At 42.6% G+C, this 20930-nt stretch overlaps 1 protein-coding gene across 1 annotated transcript in view; it reads left to right on the top strand.

Moving 5' to 3' along the window:
• LOC124716825 (mast cell protease 1A-like) overlaps positions 1-20674 on the top strand; it is a 74808-nt gene extending 54134 nt beyond the window's left edge. Inside the window, exon 4 of the mRNA XM_047243378.1 lies at positions 20336-20674. Within this exon, the coding sequence (XP_047099334.1) occupies positions 20336-20674 (339 nt within the window). The remainder of the gene's footprint in view (positions 1-20335) is intronic.
• Positions 20675-20930: the final 256 nt, after the last annotated feature.

The raw sequence follows: 20930 nt of genomic DNA, 5'->3' as shown, positions 1-20930 counted from the left end.
CGCTGCCACAGTGAAAACAACAAGCTTAGTTCTGCACCAGGTTATATTTATCATTCGTGGGTCGCCTGACCATGGAAAAATTGTAGAGCAATTTAAAGGCTCTTGAAATCTAAGTCAGGTTGAAGTTACCAGAGGTCTATTTGCTACAATGACTGACATCAATCATAATAAAATTACTAGAGGACAAAGTTCTCTAAAACTCAAATCCAACAAAATATCCCTGACACTTTGGGGATGTGCCAAAAAGTACGGAAGACTGTATGGTAAAAGCACTACATGGTCTGCTCATCTGGGCATCTCGCAAAAAGTATGTAACAAGAAGCCCAAACTGTAAAAAAAAAAAAAAAAAAAAAAATACCACTAAGCGACCCAAGTTGAGTGGTAAAGTAAGCAAACAACAAAATGTTGAGAAATGGATCGTGCTGCTACCATTGCAACACTTACATTTCCCCAAAATCAGCAAACTGTGTGCCTATCAGCACCAAATGACTGCCAAGAACGAATAACCCTCATGGCGGGAAGCGATTAATGACTGCGAAACTACATGTGTTACCATTTTGCTTTTGAATATAAACTTCATTGTCAATACAATCTGAAAGGAATATACACTACAATGAAGAGCCGTCCATGGAGTTTTGTTCTAACTCAGCACATGCTCAATATGTCCACCATTTCGTTTCCTAACTTCCTTCAAACGAACACTGAAGTTAGTGATTACCCTATGGCACATGTCTTCCGTAATTTCACTGCATGCTTGAAGAATAAGTCTTCTGAGGTTCATTAAATCACATGGAAGTTTCGGGAAAATTTGTTCCTTTAGGTACCCCCCCAAAAAGAAAGTCACATGGATTGAGGTCTGGACTATTGGGGGGCCAATTTTGTCCGTCATTGAAGCGACCTGGAAACCTGAGTGAAATGATCCGCATGTCGAAACGCTCGTGTTAAAACTCCAACACCGTGTTTGCAGTATGTGGCCTTGCTCCATCTTGCATGAACCACTGCGTGTTGAAGGGCAAGGCAGTAGCAAGACGCTGTGGAATGAAGCTATTGCGAAGCATGCTCAAATAACGCTCGCTGTTCACTGTTTCTTTAAAGAAAAAAGGTCCAATAAGTCCGTGACTGGAAACTGTTGCCTACGCTGTAAGCTTCGTAGCATAATGTTGTCGTTCATGAAGCGCTTGTGGGTTTTCAGTGGCCCAAAAGCATACATTTTGTTTGTTAACCACACCATCTAAATGAAAATGCGCCTCGTCTGAAAACCATACGTTGTTGAGAGTTTCTTCCCTGTCCTCCACCCACTGAGCAAACAGTAGTCTCTGCTGCTTGTGTTCTTCAGTGAGCTTCTGTGCACAGGTCATCTTGTATGGGTACATATGGAGGTCACTTTTAAGAATGCGTAGAACTGAGCGTCTGAATATTCCCAGTTGCGCTGCTGCCTTTCTACTCGATTTCCCGGGACTTCTCTGTACAGCAGCTCGTACCGCTTCAATATTCTCCGGCGAACAAACGGGCTTAGGCAGAGGTCGCTTCGCTTCCAATACTCTTCCTTCCTGTTCAAATTTATCGTACAACCTGTGGATGGTCTTCTTGCAAGAGACCCATCGTGTGTTAAACTGTTGTTGAAAGCGCCTCTGAGCCACAACAAGGCTTTTCGTTTCATGAAAAAGTAACACAATTGCCGATCGTTGCTGTGTCGTCAGTCTTCCATTGTCAGCCATTGCTGCTTACTAGTCTCCTAGCTGAAGTATCGTGAATTACACGCCATTTCGTAACTCATTTGTTTTTCCAAGCTCTGCCGGTACTGCTGTAGAGATCCCAGCGGGGTATCTAATGTGCGTCGTAAATTGTGAAAGAAACAATTGGTAACACATTTCGTGCGCCACCCTGTAGATCTTCCTTCACAAGTCTCTAATTCCAAAAAAATCTCCGCATGGAAGAGGCAGCTCAATGCTGGTACCAACGTGACACGCGAGAATACCGCTTATTTCACGAAAAGACAAGGATATGCACCAAAGCTTTCCACTCTTCATGTACACAACAGACATTAAGAAAGACAAGGGTAGTACTGGATGGGAGCACGTTGTCCTCAGTTGACTACGTCTTCATGCCAAGCATGGTGGTGGTGCGACTCATTCTGATCGGATGACAAAAATTTTGGAGCAGAAGTACTTGTTTTTCTTATGCTGGCTTGGTGGCACCATAGTGCATCGAACTTTGAGGTTCATGCAGGAAAATCGAAAGTGTCATACCCAATTATTCTGTGCTGACTGTAGTGGCGGCATAGTATCCTCTGCAGTCAGCTCGACCATGTGTCACCTCTGCTGACCAAAGTCCAAAACAGGGTGCAACTTCACTTCTGACGAAACTGCCCATTTCCCTGGGAAGGTTCGCCTCTCATAATGAGATTGACTGAGTGCCTTCTGCAAACAACAGGGCCCTGAGACCACTTCCAGAGTGAATCTTGCCAGTGTGAGCAAAGCATTTTCTCCCAAGCCCCAAATGTCCAGTATTCTCAATAAAATAACCACCAAATAGTTGCAGAGAACGAAATAATATCACTGAGTGATGTGTGACAATAATGTCACATCAACGAAAATTCGAGAATGGTCGACTTACAGTATGTATGCAATGTGAACGCTTATTACATCTGAATACTGCAACGTTGTTAGGCACATTATTGGGAAACAACACACAGCGAACTTATAATCTGGTAGGAAATCGACACAGCTCTCCCTGATTAATAAAAAGATTTACAGTCGAACAAGACGAGTGAGGGCAATGTTTGTTACCTATACTAAATACACCTGGTTGAAAATGACTTACAAGTTCTTCGCGCACTCCAACGGTAACGCTGTAATTTAATATTGTGTTGGCCCACCCTTAGCCTTGATGGCAGTTTCCACTCTTCCAGGCATACGTTCGGTCAGGTATTGGAAGGTTTCTTGGGGGTTGGCAGTCCATTTTTCACGGAGTGCTGCACTGAGGAGAGGCATCGATGTCGGTCGCTGAGGCCTGGCACGAAATCTGCGTTCCAAAACATCCCAAAGGTGTTCTACAGGATTCAGGTCAGGACTCTGTGCAGGCTGGTCCATTACAGGGATGTTATTTTCGTGTAACCACTCCGCCAAAGGCTGTGCATTATGCACAGGTTCTCGATCGTGTTGGAAAAGGCAATCGCCATCCCCGGACTGCTTTTCAACAGTTGGAAGCAAGAACGTGCTTAAAACATGAATGTAGGCCAGTGCTGTGATAGTGCCACGCATAAAAAAGGGGTGCAAGCTCTCTCCATGAAAAATACGACCGCACCATAACACCACCGTCTCCGAATTTTACTGTTGGCACTACACGCGCTGGCAGATGACGTTCACCGGACATTCGCCACACCCACACTCTGCCACTGGATCGCCACATTGTGTACCGTGGTTCGTCACTCCACACAACGTTTTTCCACTGTTCAGTCGTCCAATGTTTACGCTCCTTACACCAAGCGAGGCGTCGCTTGGCACTTACCGGCGTGATGTCTGGTTTATGAGCAGCCGCTCGACCATGAAATCCAAGCTTTCTCAACTCCCACCTAACCGTAATAGTACTTGCAGTGGATCCTGATGCAGTTTGGAATTCCTGTCTGATGGTCTGGACAGATGTCTGCCTACTACATATTACATGTTTTTGGGGGTGTCCGGATACTTTTGATCACATAGTGTAATATGAGAATGATTGTTGAGTCTGTACAACTACAACGCTGTCACACTGAGAACAGCATATTTAGTTATATTTATCATTATTGGGTCACATAACCGTGGAAAATTGTAGGACAGTTTAAAGGCTCTTGAAACCTAAGTCAAGACTAAGATTACGCGATATTTATTTGCTCTAATGACTCACATAAATCATAAGAAAATTGCCAGAGGACAAAGTTCTCTAAAACTCAAATGAAATTACAAAATGACGTTAACACTGTGTGGAGGTACCAAAAAGTGTGGGAGAGTGTATGAAGAAATTGCAACAAACTCTGCTATTCTGGGCGACTCCTAGAGTCAAAGATTACATTACCACAACAGGCTACGGATTATAACCAAATTAAGCAATGAAAGTTGCATAGAAAACTAAGCAAGTAACGAACTGCTCAGAATTGGGATCACACTCCAGCAACTGTGTGACATGTTTCTCACACAACAGCTAGCATGAACGAAGAGAAGGCGATGGCAGCCCTGAGATGGAATGCCCACAGTGGTCCAGAACGGAATCGCCCAGAACAATAGTTACAGCCCTAATCTATCTGATGTTTTTAAAAAAGTACTGCATGCGGGGGACGATTCATTACTATTGCTAATTGATGGATGAAAATATCACTTGTTTTATGAAAAAATAGCTGGAGTATGCAGCAGAAACATCCCACTCTTCGTGTTGTCCTTGCTGTGGTCTCCAGTCCAGAGACTCGTTTGATGCAGCTCTCTAAAGCTGCATGCCCTCGGGAAAAATTACGGCTGTAGTTTCCCCTTGCTTTCAGCCATGTGCAGTACCAGCACAGCAAGGCTGTTTTGGTCAGTGTTACAAGGCCAGATCAGTCAATCATCCAGACTGCTGCCCCTGCAACTACTGAAAAGGCTGCTGCCCCTCTTCAGGGACCACACCACACGTTTGTCTCGTCTCTCAACAGATTCCCCCCCCCCCCCCCCCCATTGTGGTTGTACCTACGGTACGGCCATCTGTATCGCTGAGGCACGCAAGCCTCCCCACCAACGGCAAGGTCCATGGTTCATTGGGGGGGGGGGAGGGGCGGGGGGGGGGGGACTCTTCGTGTACAAAATGCAAATTAACAAGCACAGGGTCATTACTGGGCTCTTACAGTGTCTAACTGTTTGCTCAGCTTCTTCTCAACGAACATGGTGTTGGCATGACTCAGTTAGACTGGATGATCAACATGTTGGAGTAAAACAACCATTTTTCTCATGTTGGCCGAGTAGCATGGTGGCATGACAACCTTTGAAGATCGTGCAGAAAAGGCCAAAATTTGTGTGGTGTGCGTACTGTAAGACCTTCAGTACACACACCATCAGATTATTTGACTTGTCGCTCTAACGAAGTAGGCAAATGTCAGCAATATGTCTCTTGGTCTTATCATGGCGTGTTTATCTTCTGCCGTTAGGTCAGATGATAGAAATGCTACCTGCACGCTTAGAGTAGCGGATTGACAGTGACCAACTTTAAACAGAACTTGATTAATTTTCACACACATTTATTAAAATAATAACAAGCATAAAAATTACTTAACTTGGTTCTGGATGCTATTTACAATTGACAATATAAAGTTCCTTTGGTATTGGTACGTTAATCTTATTCTCACATATATCTCTGATACTTGACAAAAGTGCCCATACTTTTATCTTCATGGCTATGTACAGGAATATGGTAATCTTATTAGGCGCAGACTGAATCTTGACTATAGACTGGTACAGACAAATGTAGAACTCGTACAGACTGGTACAGACTAATGCAGAGTGGTACAGACTGGTGCAGACAAATGCAGACTGGTACAGACTGGTGCAGACAAATGCAGACTGACTAATTGGAGGTCTGTACACTTGTTATAATACCTCGCGCATTCATGTATCACTGCGCGAGTGTGATCTGCAAGGAGAAAAGGTTCTACGTTAGCAGCAATCTCATTGGCTGTGTTACATATTAATACGCGGATTGGCGGAAGCAGAATTTGGTCTGTCTCTATGGCAGCGCCATCCCGTAGTGCGGAGACGGACGAGCGCTGCGCCTTCGCTGTTGTGCTTAGCGGGGCGCGCTCTAGTGGGAAAATTGTGTATGCGCTGACTACGCGGAACTATGTACACAACAATTTGTAACTCAGTTAGGTCAGCTGCCAGTTCTGCATATAGAAGGCCAAAGCAGTGTCTATTAACGTGTGTCTGAATATATATTGAAGATTCAAAGAAACTGATACACCTGCTTAATATTGTATAGGGCCCCTGTGAGCGCATGGAAGTGCTGCAACACGACGTGGTGTGGACTCGACTAATGTCTGAAGTAGTGCTGAACAATATGAATCCTGCAGGGTTGTCCATAAATTGGTAAGCATACGAGAGGGTTGTGATCTCTTTTTAACAGTATGTTGCAAGGCGTCGCAGATATGCCCAATAATGTTCATGCCTGGGGAGTTTGGTCGCCAGCGGAAGTGTTTAAACTGAGAAGAGTGTTCCCGGTGCCAAACTGTAGCAATTCTGGACGTGTGGGTTGCCGCATCGTCGTGCTGGAATTGCCCAAATCAGCCGAACGCACAATGGACAATAATGGATGCAGGTGATCAGGCAGCATCGTTAGGTACGTGTAGTCTGTCAGAGTCGTATCTAGACGTGTCATGGGTCCCATATCACTCCAACTGCACATGCCCCGCACCACCATAGACCTTCCACGAGCTTGAACAGTCCCCTGCTGACATGCAGGGTTCATGGATTCATGAGGTTGTTTCCATAACTGTACACGTCCATACCTTCGCTAGAATTTGAAACGATACTCGTCCGATCGGACAGCATGTTTCCAGTCATCGACAGTCCAATGTCGGTGTTGATGGGCCCATGCGGGGGGTGAAGCTTTGCGTCGTGCAATCATCAAGGGTACTCGAGTTGGCGTTCGGCTTCGAAAGCCCATAACGATAAAGTTTCGTTGAATGATTCGCACGCTGACACTTGTTGATGGCCCAGCACTGAAATCTGCAGCAATTTGCGAAAGAGTTGCACTTCTGTCACGCTGAACGATTCTCTTCAGTCGTCGTTAGTCCCGTATTTGCAAGATCTTTTCCCGGCCGCAGCGATGTCGGAGATTTGATGTTTTATCCGATTCCTGGTATTCACGGTACACTCGTGAAATGGTCGTACGGGAAAATCCCCACTTCTATGCTACTTTGGAGATGCTGTGTCCCATCGATCGTGCGCCGACTAAACACCACGTTCAAACTCACCTAATTTCTCACCAGCACCTTCTGGTCGGGGTAGAAGAAAAGCTGCTTCACGTTCTTTGCTCTTGCAGTGCTTCTTTCCTGATGCTGGCAGTAATCTCCGCAATGACCTGCCTGTGCTGAGTCAGCAGCTGCAATGGCAACGCAACCATTTCTCTAATCCTGTCCTCTGGTTCCTGATTTATTAACCCTCGAACAGTCGCGCCATTTTTCGTAACACGATTGGGCGTGTAGTGTACTTTGTACATGCGTAAAGAATAGCTGTCTTTAAGTTGCCAAGGTAAACATGTATGAGCAAAGTCACATTTAATCTTAGTTTAATTAAACAATGACATAATAAAATTACGTTACATGAGATGTATCACTGTTTAATTAAACAATAACGAAATAAGCTTTTCATAATGTTATGCTGGTGCCGCATGCAAATGTCACCCCGCCATTATGTCCCACTACAGGCATTAAACAGAACAGTTGCGTTAAATACCTGCCAACTGCTTATTTTTGATCACTAATTATCTCATAAATAATTGCCTCATTGTGGGACTGTGCTGCTAGCTCGGAATCTGGGTCATTTTTTTGTACACACCTCAACTTTTTTTTCTCAACTAGCTCGCTGTTCATCTGCTGCTCTCTTGAGCACATGAAAACACAACTAATTACTGTGTTTCCAGAATGAGATTTTCACTCTGCAGCGGAGTGTGCGCTGATATGAAACTTCCGGGTAGATTAAAACTGTGTGCCGGTCCGAGACTCGAACTCGGGACCTTTGCCTTTCGCGGGCAAGTGCTCTACCAACTGAGCTACCCAAGCACGACTCACGCCCCGTCCTCACAGCTTTACTTCCGCCAGTACTTCGTCTCCTACCTTCCAAACTTTACAGAAGCAGAAGAGTCGTGCTTGGTAGAGCACTTGCCCGCAAAAGGCAAAGGTCACGAGTTCGAGTCTCGGTGCGGCACACAGTTTTAATCTACCACGAAGTTTCAGTTACTGTGTTAACTGAAGCAGTAATGAAGGAACAGGTACGGGATGGCAATTTTAAAACAAGAAAAGAAGAGAATGTTTTTTCTTTTTGGTGCACATTATACATAGGCGAGCCCACTCGAGGGTTAAAATTTTGTTTGGAGGCTTCTCGTTTAAATCGTGAGAAAAGTGAACTCGAATTCCTTGACATACTCATCCCAATTGCCATGTCTTTTACTACAGTAGGTCAGACAAAGTTGACTAGTGACACGTGAATCTCTCCGCTGGATTTGGTTGGGATGGCGCTCACCGGTCTAACTCCCTTTATTCCTCTTCTTCGTAGCATTCCCTTCCACATCTTAATTAGTACGTCTCCGTCTGTGGTATAAGAGAGAAAATAAGTGATAAAACTGCTCAGCGAGAAGAAGTGCTTGTCCTCGAAGTTCTGTCCGCTGTTGGGTGCAGATCCTGGTGCCGCATGAGACTCCTTCGGAGTGGCCCTATCTTACACCTCTGACAGTGCGGTATTAGGATCCAAACTCTGACAAATATGCCGCTTATTACTGATACTCAGACTATTCTCTGCTACAGGAATTAATGACTCCATGACTTACGGTTGCTCAGTTTCTCCCCTTGGATTCTCTACATCGTGTCCCATCGAGACAAACTCTTCAGTTTCTGAGAATCCAACAGGTTCCATAACTTTATATCCAGTTTGGTCTTCCAGTACCTACATTCTCTGGGATACTGAGGTATTTGTTTACTCCGCAGTCTGCATTGTTTCAGAAAGTGAGGCGTTTCTTTCCTTCACTTTCTTTAAATTGGACTCGACCTGGTACAGCATTGTCACATTTCTTTCTATCGTTTTTGAATCCCTTTCCCATGAGCCATGGACCTTGCCGTTGGTGGGGAGGCTTGCGTGCCTCAGCGATACAGATGGCCGTACCGTAGGTGCAACCACAACGGAGGGGTATCTGTTGAGAGGCCAGACAAACGTGTGGTTCCTGAAGAGGGGCAGCAGCCTTTTCAGTAGTTGCAGGGGCAACAGTCTGGATGATTGACTGATCTGGCCTTGCAACACTAACCAAAACGGCCTTGCTATGCTGGTACTGTGAACGGCTGAAAGCAAGGGGAAACTACAGCCGTAATTATTCCCGAGGGCATGCAGCTTTACTGTATGGTTAAATGATAATGGCGTCCTCTTGGGTAAAATATTCCGGAGGTAAAATAGTCCCCCATCCGGATCTCTGGGCGGGGACTACTCAGGAGGACGTTGTTATCAGGAGAAAGAAAACTGGCGTTCTATGGATCGGAGCGTGGAATGTCAGATCCCTTAATCGGGCAGCTAGGTTAGAAAATTTAAAAAGGGAAATGGATATGTTGAAGTTAGATATAGTGGGAATTAGTGAAGTTCGGTGGCAGGAGGAACAAGACTTCTGGTCAGGTGACTACAGGGTTATAAACACAAAATCAAATAGGGGTAATGCAGGAGTAGGTTTAATAATGAATAGGAAAATAGGAATGCAGGTAAGCTACTACAAACAGCATAGTGAACGCATTATTGTGGCCAAGATAGATACGAAGCCCACACCTACTACAGTAGTACAAGTTGATATGCCAACTAGCTCTGCAGATGACGAAGAAATTGAAGAAATGTATGATGAAATAAAAGAAATTATTCAGTTTGTGAAGGGAGACGAAAATTTAATAGTCATGGGTGACTGGAATTCGAGTGTAGGAAAAGGGAGAGAAGGAAACATAGTAGGTGAATATGGATTGGGGCTAAGAAATGAAAGAGGAAGCCGCCTGGTAGAATTTTGCACAGAGCACAACATAATCATAACTAACACTTGGTTTAAGAATCATGAAAGAAGGTTGTATACATGGAAGAACCCTGGAGATACTAAAAGGTTTCAGATAGATTATATAATGGTAAGACAGAGATTTAGGAACCAGATTTTAAATTGTAAGACATTTCCAGGGGCAGATGTGGACTCTGACCACAATCTATTGGTTATGAACTGTAGATTAAAACTGAAGAAACTGCAAAAAGGTGGGAATTTAAGGAGATGGAACCTGGATAAACTGACTAAACCAGAGGTTGTACAGAGTTTCAGGGAGGGCATAAGGGGACAATTGACAGGAATGGGGGAAAGAAATACAGTAGAAGAAGAATGGGTAGCTCTGAGGGATGAAGTAGTGAAAGCAGCAGATGATCAATTAGGTAAAAAGACGAGGGCTAGTAGAAATCCTTGGATAACAGAAGAAATATTGAATTTAATTGATGAAAGGAGAAAATATAAAAATGCAGTAAATGAAGCAGGCGAAAGGGAATACAAACGTTTCAAAAAATGAGATCGACAAGAAGTGCAAAATGGCTAAGCAGGGATGGTTAGAGGACAAATGTAAGGATGTAGAGGCTTATCTCACTAGCGGTAAGATAGATACTGCCTACAGGATAATTAAAGAGACCTTTGGAGAAAAGAGAGCCACTTGTATGAATATCAAGAGCTCAGATGGAAACCCAGTTCTAAGCAAAGAAGGGAAAGCAGAAAGGTGGAAGGAGTATACAGAGGGTCTATACAAGGGCAATGTACTTGAGGACAATATTATGGAAATGGAAGAGGATGTAGAAGAAGATGAAATTGGAGATACGATACTGCGTGAAGAGTTTGACAGAGCACTGAAAGACCAGAGCCGATACAAGGCCCTGGGAGTAGACAACATTTCATTGGAACTACTGACGGCCTTGGGAGAGCCAGATGTATGAGACAAGCGAAATACCCTCAGACTTCAAGAAGAATATAATAATTCCAATCCCAAAGAAAGCAGGTGTTGACAGATGTGAAAATTACCAAACTATCAGTTTAATAAGTCACAGCTGCAAAATACTAACGCGTACTCCTCGCAGACGAATGGAAAAACTGGTAGAAGCCGACCTCGGCGAAGATCAGTTTGGATTCCGCAGAAATGTTGGAACACGCGAGGTAATACTGACCCTACGACTTATCTTAGAAAATAGATTAAGGAAAGGCAAACCTACATTTCTAGCATTTGTAGACTTAGAGCAATCTTTTGACAATGTTGACTGGAATACTCTTTCAAATTCTAAAAGTGGCAGGGGTAAAATACAGGGAGCGAAAGGCTATTTACAATTTCTACAGAAACCTGATGGCAGTTATAAGAGTCGAGGGGCATGAAAGAGAAGCAGCGGTTGGGAAGGGAGTGACACAGGGCTGTAGCCTGTCCCCGATGTTATTCAATCTGTATATTGAGCAAGCAGTTAAGGAAACAAAAGAAAAATTCGGAGTGGGTATTAAAGTCCATGGAGAAGAAATAAAAACTTTGAGGTTCGCCGATGACATTGTAATTCTGTCAGAGACAGCAAAGGACTTGGAAGAGTAGTTGAACGGAATGGATAGTGTCTTGAAAGGAAGATATAAGATGAACATCAAAAAAGCAAAACAAGGATGATGGAATGTAGTCAAATTAAGTCGGGTGATGCTGAGGGAATTAGATTAGGAATTGAGACGGTTAAAGTATTAAAGGAGTTTTGCTATTTGGGAAGCAAAATAACTGGTGATGGTCGAAGTAGAGAGGATATAAAATGTAGACTAGAGAGGATATAAAATGTAGACTGGCAATGGCAAGGAAAGCGTTTCTGAAGAAGACAAATTTGTTAACATCGAGTATAGATTTAAGTGTCAGGAAGTTGTTTCTGAAAGTATTTGTATGGAGTGTAGCCATGTATGAAAGTAAAACATGGACGATAAATAGTTTGGACAAGAAGAGAATAGAAGCTTTCGAAATGTGGTGCTACAGAAGAATTCTGAAGATTAGACGGGTAGATCACATAACTAATGAGGAGGTACTGAACAGAGTTGGGGAGAAGATGAGTTTGTGGCACAACTTGACCAGAAGAAGGGACCGGTTGGTAGGACATGTTCTGAGTCATCAAGGGATCACAAATTTAGCATAGGAGGGCAGCGTGGAGGGTAAAAATCGTAGAGGGAGACGAAGAGATGAATGCACTAAGCAGATTCAGAAGGATGTAGGTTGCAGTAAGTACTGGGAGATGAAGAAGCTTGAACAGGATAGAGTAGCATGGAGAGCTGCATCAAACCAGTCTCAGGACTGAAGACAACAACAACAATCTAGCGTTTGCCCACTGATTTGAGTAGGTGATCGGATTCTCCACATAGTGCTGCTATCTCTCCCTGAATTCTTTTTCTGTTCTCCAGCACTTCTTTCCTGTTTGCGTCTACTCTCATTCGATCTGCTTTGACCTCCGGGTCTCTGTCCTGTGCTGCTTTCCTACCTGCCTTCGCTTGTCTGTTCGACTTGTTTCGCGCCTGTTTCCAATTCTCCACCTCTCCCCTGTGTGCTTCTGCTTTCTCTAGAATTTTTTTCACCCACAATGGAATATCTCCCATGATCAGAAGTGTGAGCTGCTACACGCAATGGTCTACTCCGTTTCGTAAATCACCCTAGGTTCACTCACTTCGGCTGTCTGGATTTCAGGCACTGCAACAGCTGCTGACGTCTCTCCCTCAGAGAATTCCGATACGAGTTCCTGTGTTTCCATTGAATATGCCTCTCTACATCATACTCGACTAATCCTATCTATATATAAAAGGGAAAAACAAAATCTACTACGCAGTGGACTATGACTAGACGAATTTACTATGAGTGAATAATCCAGAGCACAAAAATATATTCACATATAATACAAAAAAGTCTTCATACGCAGTGTTAAGTTTACTCAATAAAATCCCCCAGAAATAAAGGTATATATAAAAGAAACAAATTGTAAATAATGTATAGTCCGCATGCTCCAAACCAGTATATGCTGCAGATACAGTATAATGTGCAAGCTACAAACTAGGACACAAATGGTTGCTACAACTTTTCGCAGTCGAAAGATGTATCTCACTGTGCTGTCCTAACTGCAGAATATCAAGGGAAACCAAAAGTAAGATCCTGCGTTATTTATGATGGACGTTTGTACGCAACATTGCTTATTACGTATGAATACTGGAAGTTTTTTAGTCAAATGGTATGAAAAAGCGTACAGAAAACTTATAATCCTAGGGGAATTCAACACAGCTCTCCCTAGTCAATAAACATGATAAAATATTGACAATTTAGTAATCATGCTTTGACTTATTTTCTCTTTGTTTTCTATATGAGCTTTTCATTGTGTTTTTCCCCTTTGTATCTGTATCTCGGCTTCATGGTTTACTATGGCTGTAATTGTAATTGTGATAAATAATAAACTCATCTAAATACTTACCTAAATACCTGGTAATTAACAACAGGTTTGGGCCTAGCTGCCAAGTTTTACAGCACAACAAGCAAAGGTACAATAACTAATTAATTAATTTAATATATAATTCACAGTCATGGCACATGAGATGGAAAAGTACAGGATACCATTGCTTGATGGCATGAAATTTAACAACTGGAAATTTAGGACTGAACACAATTAGGTGATCTGGCATTATTGAGTTTTGCGGAAAAGCCCTACTTCGAAGTGAGAGAGATTACTCAGCATAACTCAACTGAACAACATGCACAGGTGAAAGCACTTCGTAAGCGATAAGAAGTGTGTCTCAAATAATCCAAAGAATTTCAGACAGTTAATCGGAGTATGTCAAGGACAAGGAGCTGCCTAAGATTTCTAGAATTTATGAACTCAAACTTTTGAGGGGAAAACTATGGTTAATCTACATTTATTAAGAAAGACTCTCTTGACCATGAGGTGTAATGGAAATGACGATACTCTGAGAATATTTTTTTTTTTTAATTTGATAAGTTAATATGTGATTTGGAAGCAACGGGTGTTAATATTGAAGAAGCCGATGTAATGTGCAGTTTGTTACTAACAATGCCTCCAACATACCAGGTTGTTTTACTGCTCAGGAAACCTTGTCAAGTGAACAATTGTAACTCAGTTTCGTAAAGGGTAAACTATTAGACGGAGAAGCAAAGCGTAATAATGCTAAAGGTAACAAAACGTCATTAATTGAACTGTGTCCATCGATAGCCTTTGTCTTGCAGCAAGGTCAAAGGAAGTATCAAGTGAGAACCAAGTCTTAAGGTATGAATGATACAATCAAAGACCAGGCATAATTGCATCACTTAAATATTTTAATAGACGTAAAAATAAAGCAGTAGAATTCCAATGGAAAGTTTGAAACAAATTCTTCGGTACTTTAAAGTAACACTTGTTGTTGATCTGTGTAACAAAAAGGAAAATTCAAATGATCTTCTCTGCTATGCTGATTGTGACTGAGGAAGTCAAGAAAACAGAAGATCGATTTTTTTTTTTTTTTGGAAACACTGTTTATTGCGCTACAAGGAGACAGATAAATCTTTCACTCTCTTCAACGGAAGCAAAATATCTTGCTTTGGCAACAGCTACAACAAATACCCTTGCCTGTAGAATCTTCTAAAGGAATTTAAAATATTTTCGAAAACTCTAACAGTTAATGAAGATAATCGGTCACGCACATGCCTATTACAGAAGTGGGAATATAGACCACTGAAGCATATGGATATTAAATACAGTATCTTACACCAGTTGTGTACTGAAGGACTTCTGAATGTTCTAGACATTAGCTCTGAGGAACAAGTGACAAATATTTTAACAAAAGCAGCTCCAACTGTACAGTTTAGTAAACTGTGTACGAGGATGTGGATAATGAAATTTCTGGATACACACTGAAATTATTAATTATTAATAAATAAATTAATAATCAAGTCCCATATGGATCGACGTAGGTAAAAGGCTGCTGAAGAATTGTGCAAAAGAGCAGAGAAAATATTTCAAAGGAGACCTCCAGTAATCTGCACAAGATGTAGAAGAGGAAATGGAGATGCATAGATGTCTGTTTAAGGCGCGATGGTGCACACGCAGAACCGTTGCATACCTGGTGTTTATTTGTAAGTACTGCAATATACAATGTAGTTTATGAGAGCACACTTTTTGCAGTCTGTCGATCGCGGTTTTATTACAGCAGAATTACCAGTTTTGATTAGTATCGCCCGTCTTGATCTCTGTTAAAAAAATAAAAGTAAACGACAACTGGGCTGTAATATTGTGTTTACAGTATTAAAAAACTAAACAAAAATTATCATCTACAAATGGCGGCAGCATCGCATACACAAGATATAAAAGACGAGTGCATTGGCGGAGCTGTCATTTGCACTTAGGTGATACATATGAAAAGGTTGCCTACGTGATTATGGTCACATGACGGGAACTGACAGACTTTGAGCTAGGAGTGATACTTGAACCTAGACGCATGGAGCATTTCGTTTCGGAAATGGTTAGAAAATTCAATATTCCGTGATCCACAATATCAAGAGTGTGCAGAGAATGCCAAATTTCAGGCATTTCCTCTCGCCATGGATAACGCAATAGGCAACAGCCTTCACTTAACGACCAAGAGCAGCGATCCACAATATCAAGAGTGTGCAGAGAATGCCAAATTTCAGGCATTTCCTCTCGCCATGGATAACGCAATGGGCAACAGCCTTCACTTAACGACCAAGAGCAGCGGCATATACGTAGAGTTGTCAGTGCTAACAGACAACAGCATGGAAAATAACCGAAGAAATCAGTGCGAGATGTACGATGAACGTATGAGGGTGAGACAAATGAAAACCTCAAATATTTTTTTAAATATTATTTATTGTGCAGAAGTGGTACAAACCTGTATCACTTTCAACATAATCTCCCCCACGTTCAATGCAAGTCCTCCAGCCCTTACAAAGTGCATAAATTCCTTTAGAAAAAAATTCTTTTGGTGGTCCGCGCAACCACTCATGCACCGCGTGGCGTACCTCTTCATCAGAACGGAACTTCTTTCCTCCCATTGCACCTTTGAGTCGTCCAAACGTATGGAAATCACTTGGGGGCAAGGTCTGGTGAGTATGGCGGATGAGGAAGACACTCAAAATGCAGGTCTGTGATTGGTGGAACTGCTGTACGGGCAGTGTGGGGCCTTGCATTGTCATGTTGCAAAAGGACACCTGCTAACAGCAATCCACGACGCTCTGATTTGATTTCAGGCCGCAGATGATTTTTTAGGGGTTCTGTGTATGATGCACTGGTGACAGTGGTACCTCTAGACATGTAATAATCCAAAATGACGCCTTTTTCGTCCCAAAAGAGAGTCAGCATAACCTTCCCTGCTGACGGTTCTGTTCGAAACTTCTTTGGTTTCGTGATGAGGAATGGCGCCATTCCTTGCTCGCTTTCTTCTTTTCTGCTTGGTGGAAGTGAAGCCAGGTTTCATCCCCAGTAACGATTCTTGCAAGGAAGCCATCACCTTCTTTTTCAAAGTGCCGAAGGAGTTCTTCACAAGCATCAACACGTCGTTCTCTCATTTCAGGAGTCAGCTGCCGTGGCCCCCATCTTACAGACACTTTGTGAAACTGACCCATGACTAATCTGCAACCGCGTGGGATTAGCCGAGCGGTCTAAGGCGCTTCAGTCATGGACTGTGTGGCTGGTCCCGGCGGAGGTTCGAGTCCTCCCTCGGGCATGTGTGTGTGTGTTTCTCCATAGGATGATTTAGGTTAAGTAGTGTCTATGCTTACGGACTGATGACCTCAGCAGTTAAGTCCCATAAGATTTCACGCACATTTGAACATTTGAACTAATCTGTAAACATGCTGCAATGTCATTCAGTGTCACTCGGCGGTTTTCCTTCACTATGGCTTCAACTGCTGCAATGTTCTGTGGAGTCTCAACTCGTTGTGCCTGACCTCAACGAGGAGCATCTTCCACTCAAGTCACACCATTTTCAAACTTCCTACTCCATTCGTGGACTTGCTGCTGTGACAAACATGCATCACCGTACTGAACCTTCATTCGTCGATGAATTTCAAAGTTTCACACCTTCACTACGCAAAAACCTAATAACAGAACGCTGTTCTTCCCTGGTGCAAGACGCAAGTGGGGCGGCCATTTTTATACTGATACTGCGACGATATGTGTGCATCTGCACCATGCTGCCACCTAGGGGCCATTCTCCACGCTGTTTGTAGCACGCTTACCAGCTTACAGGATAACGTCGCGAAATTTCGATTTGTTATTACAAATTTAAGGTTTTCATTTGACTCACCCTCGTACTTAACTTACTGTATTACATCTCTAACGTAATATTACATCTGATAATGAATGCATTATGACAGAATATTAAATTATTAAATTGAATCAATAATTATGTGAAATAGTGAAAGTCAAGTTTTTGCTGCCCCTGGGAGCCGTAGGATAGGCTAGCTGCATCAGAAATGAGGTGTCCGCTTAGGCACTTATAGTTCAATTCTTTTATCTTGGCGGCTCGCGCATGCCCGCCCAGACGCGGGAGACTGCTGTGTTGCCAGTTGCACGCGCCCAGAGAAGCAGCGCCATAGTATAGAATAGTTCGCAAGCTTACGTTAGGGGGACGGTGGGCGGGGGGGGGGGGGGGGGCAAGCTCGCTTTTTATGAAGTAAAGCCACCACGGCCGCATTAACCCTTTCGCTGCTACAGAGACGTGCTTCCCGCATTCCGCGCTGTGAGCGATTGTCATCACTGCACTGCGCGCCTGTGCTGACACATGGTGTTCTGACTGCTTTACACACTTATCATTCGATTTCACAAAAACTATTTGGCCCAAAAATTTGATTTTTACACATCTTCTTGACTGATACCTTCCCCCCATAAATGACTTAATTTTGTTTCGATGTTCAACGCAGTTATTGTGCACCATTAAATGTAATAAATCATTGCGCGAAATTTTGAAGAGTTTCCAGAGGTAAAAGTCCATAGCGTATACTTTCTGTATGGTCGATTTTAGTTGCCACAATGTTGAGAATGAAATGTGGACAAGATACCTAAATTTACTGTATAAAAATATCTCATTTAATTTAAGTACCAGATAGGTTTCGTATGTAATATTGAGAAATATTCCGTCTTTCGCGACTGTAATAAAAGTTTTATTTATACCAGAGTCATTTCGCTTTTTTCTAAAAAGTTCTGATTAAAACAAAATTGGCAAAGTACACAAAACTGAATTGTGGACGTAATAAAACATAGAAATTAAAATATGTTGTCAGTGAGGCGCAATGCGCAAAAAATTTGTGTTCGTCACAACGGACAGCAAGTATTTACCAAAACATAGATCAGTTGACGAAAACATTGAATATGACGATGTTGCCAAAGCAGCGAAGCAAAGAATTGCGTCAGACAATCAAGTAGCTCGGCAACGTACGAGCCGAAATTCTGCTCTAAATAATATTTTTAATACTGTCGCGAAGAATATATCTCAATATGAATAGTAAAACAGCGACTGCAGAAGAGAAGATATACAAACAAAACAGATAATATGAATATTGTATCTGTGCCTTTTCATTTTTTTTAATTGCTGTGAAAAGAAACTTTAGAGGACAAAATTAGAAAAACTGAAAACTTATTATGATTGTAATGAAGAGACAAAGCACTAGAAATTTCAAAAAATTACATTCAAACGAATAAAATTCATGAAGTAAGACACTACAATATTGTTTTTAAATAAAGAAAATATTATGCACCAAACAAGGTTTGAACACAGAACCTCTCCCTTAGCAGTCAAACACCTTAACCATTACACTAACACAGATCATCATTCAAATGTTTTGCCGGAGGACTATAAAACATCACGCAAATTACCGACAAACACTGTTGGTATGACTTTGAATTATTCACGTTTCGTCGAAGTACAATAGGAAATGAACAATTACCACTGTTCTTTATTGCGAAAAAGCAGTTTGTGAGAATGGTACAAGCACCTTTCCTTGCTATTGCCTGAATTAGCAGGCTTATTGCTTGTTTGGTTTAATTAATTAATAGAATATGAAGCAATTGGTATAAAGAACGCTTTTTCCAAATTTTCTATAAAAGAAAGTCTGCTATCAAGAAATTGCTTTTGTTCAATTATTTTATTTATGACTCAACATTTCTAAATCTGAAGCCACTCGTCCGTGCTCTGCACTGCAGTCGAGCTCTGGCAACGTCGTTCTCTGTTCATTGGCTGACTGTGTTTTGTGATTTCAGTTGCACAGAACGAACCTAAACTCGGCCGCCGTCATAAATGACACGCACTATAGCTGCATCTGAAATGTGGAGTCTGCTTAGGCACTTAGTAACGTTGTAACATTATGTGATTGCCTTATCATTTTAAATCATTCACTAATCGACCAGTCGCCCGGCAACAGCTACAGTTAGCAAATAATGTTGCGAGAATGTAAAAGGTGAACGACCTGTGACGTAACTTGTTTATTGTCGAAGCGCCGTCAGAGATGCAGTGAGTTATTGACTTTGAAAACCGCGGCGCGAAAAACGGACAGAAGAAGAACACTTTTACACTTTTTTTTCTTTTGATGTACGAGATATTCTCGATGAACAGTTACTCATTCTTCTCTTGTCTCTTGTAACTTGTGTCGGACGCGCATGTCTTGCCGCCGTATTATTATCGTTAAAAATAATATTGTTTTAGTGTAAAAAAAATGTGTAATACTAAAAGTGCCTAGCAGTAGATTTATTGTGCGACGTGTATGTGAAAACGTCAAAGGAATTGTTTTCATTACGAGAAGTGCCAGTCAAAACGGCATCCACGTTAAATCATTCATTGCAGTGTAAGTTCGTCTATTAATTGCCATAAATTCAGAGTTAAATGGAACTGGTGTATGGACTATTTATTTAATATAGAATCTATGTCTCACTCCTTCATGAAGTTATTTAATTTTCTTTGTGTTTCTGCCAAATAGAGAGTTCACAGTCACGAATTCTTTCGTCGAGTTCGGACGGAAGTTGCATGCGGCGAAATATTTTCTACGCGCCATATTCTACTGGTAAAAGCATGATAAACTACAGTCCCTTAGGAAATTCATGTTGAGCTATCCAAAAATAATTATATTTTGAATAGGCATTTACTCTCCTCTGCAATGCAACTTCGCCGGCCGAAGTGGCCGTGCGGTTAAAGGCGCTGCAGTCTGGAACCGCAAGACCGCTACGGTCGCAGGTTCAAATCCTGCCTCGGGCATGGATGTTTGTGATGTCCTTAGGTTAGTTAGGTTTAACTTGTTCTAAGTTCTAGGGGACTAATGACCTCAGCAGTTGAGTCCCATAGTGCTCAGAGCCATTTGAACCATTTGAACCAATGCAACTTCCGAGTGATCAGACGATCCAACAAGAGACAGCCGCACACGGTCGGCGTTCGCAAATATGTTTCCACCGCCGATTATAGCTTTATGTTTATGTATACACATTACGTAAACATATCGTTATAACGTACATGGGAGATGTGTAATAGGATGGTCTGCAGCAGGGAGTGTCGTATGCGGCCCTTGCAACTGTGCTTGCTTTGTCGTCCACAGAACGGCTTGTGCACTTTCGACGTCAAGAAGAAGTCTGCGTGTTTCGGCGACTCTGGAGGGCCCATCTTGTGCAACAACGTGCGGGTCCAGTTCGGCATGGTGGTGGCGGCCCTGTACGAAAACTGCACCATCGACTACTGCGGGGCCCCGGTCACTTTCAACATACACCTGTTCCTCGGCTTCTACCGCGAGTGGATCATGAGGTTCGTCAACCCGCCTGTGGCGCCGGGGCGCCGGGACGCCGCCTCCCACGCAGCGTCTGCACCGACCCTCGCGCTGTCTTCCGGACTCGCTCTCTCCCTGCTCAGATCCTTACCAGACTCTCTCCTGGCTGCATGAGCCGGCCGATGCGTGTCAGACCGACTCATTCTGAGATTCCCCGACCACATTCCTGTACAAGAGGCCCAGGGCAGGCAGCGTATGGGGCAGTATTCAGAGTTTCCCTTTCCATCACTAGCGACCTCGTAATATGTACCCTTGTCTATATTTGCCATGTATCCTAAAAATTTGAGGGCACAGCAGCATTTTCAGAAAAAAACAAAGTTATATCGGAAAAAATGTTTGTGACAACCTGCCCTGACTGTGGATTGCTCAC

The sequence above is a fragment of the Schistocerca piceifrons genome, chromosome 9, assembly GCF_021461385.2.
Source record: "Schistocerca piceifrons isolate TAMUIC-IGC-003096 chromosome 9, iqSchPice1.1, whole genome shotgun sequence".
NCBI lineage: Eukaryota > Metazoa > Arthropoda > Insecta > Orthoptera > Acrididae > Schistocerca > Schistocerca piceifrons.
Note: the sequence above shows the minus strand (reverse complement) of the source record. Positions and strands in the feature narration are given on the sequence as shown.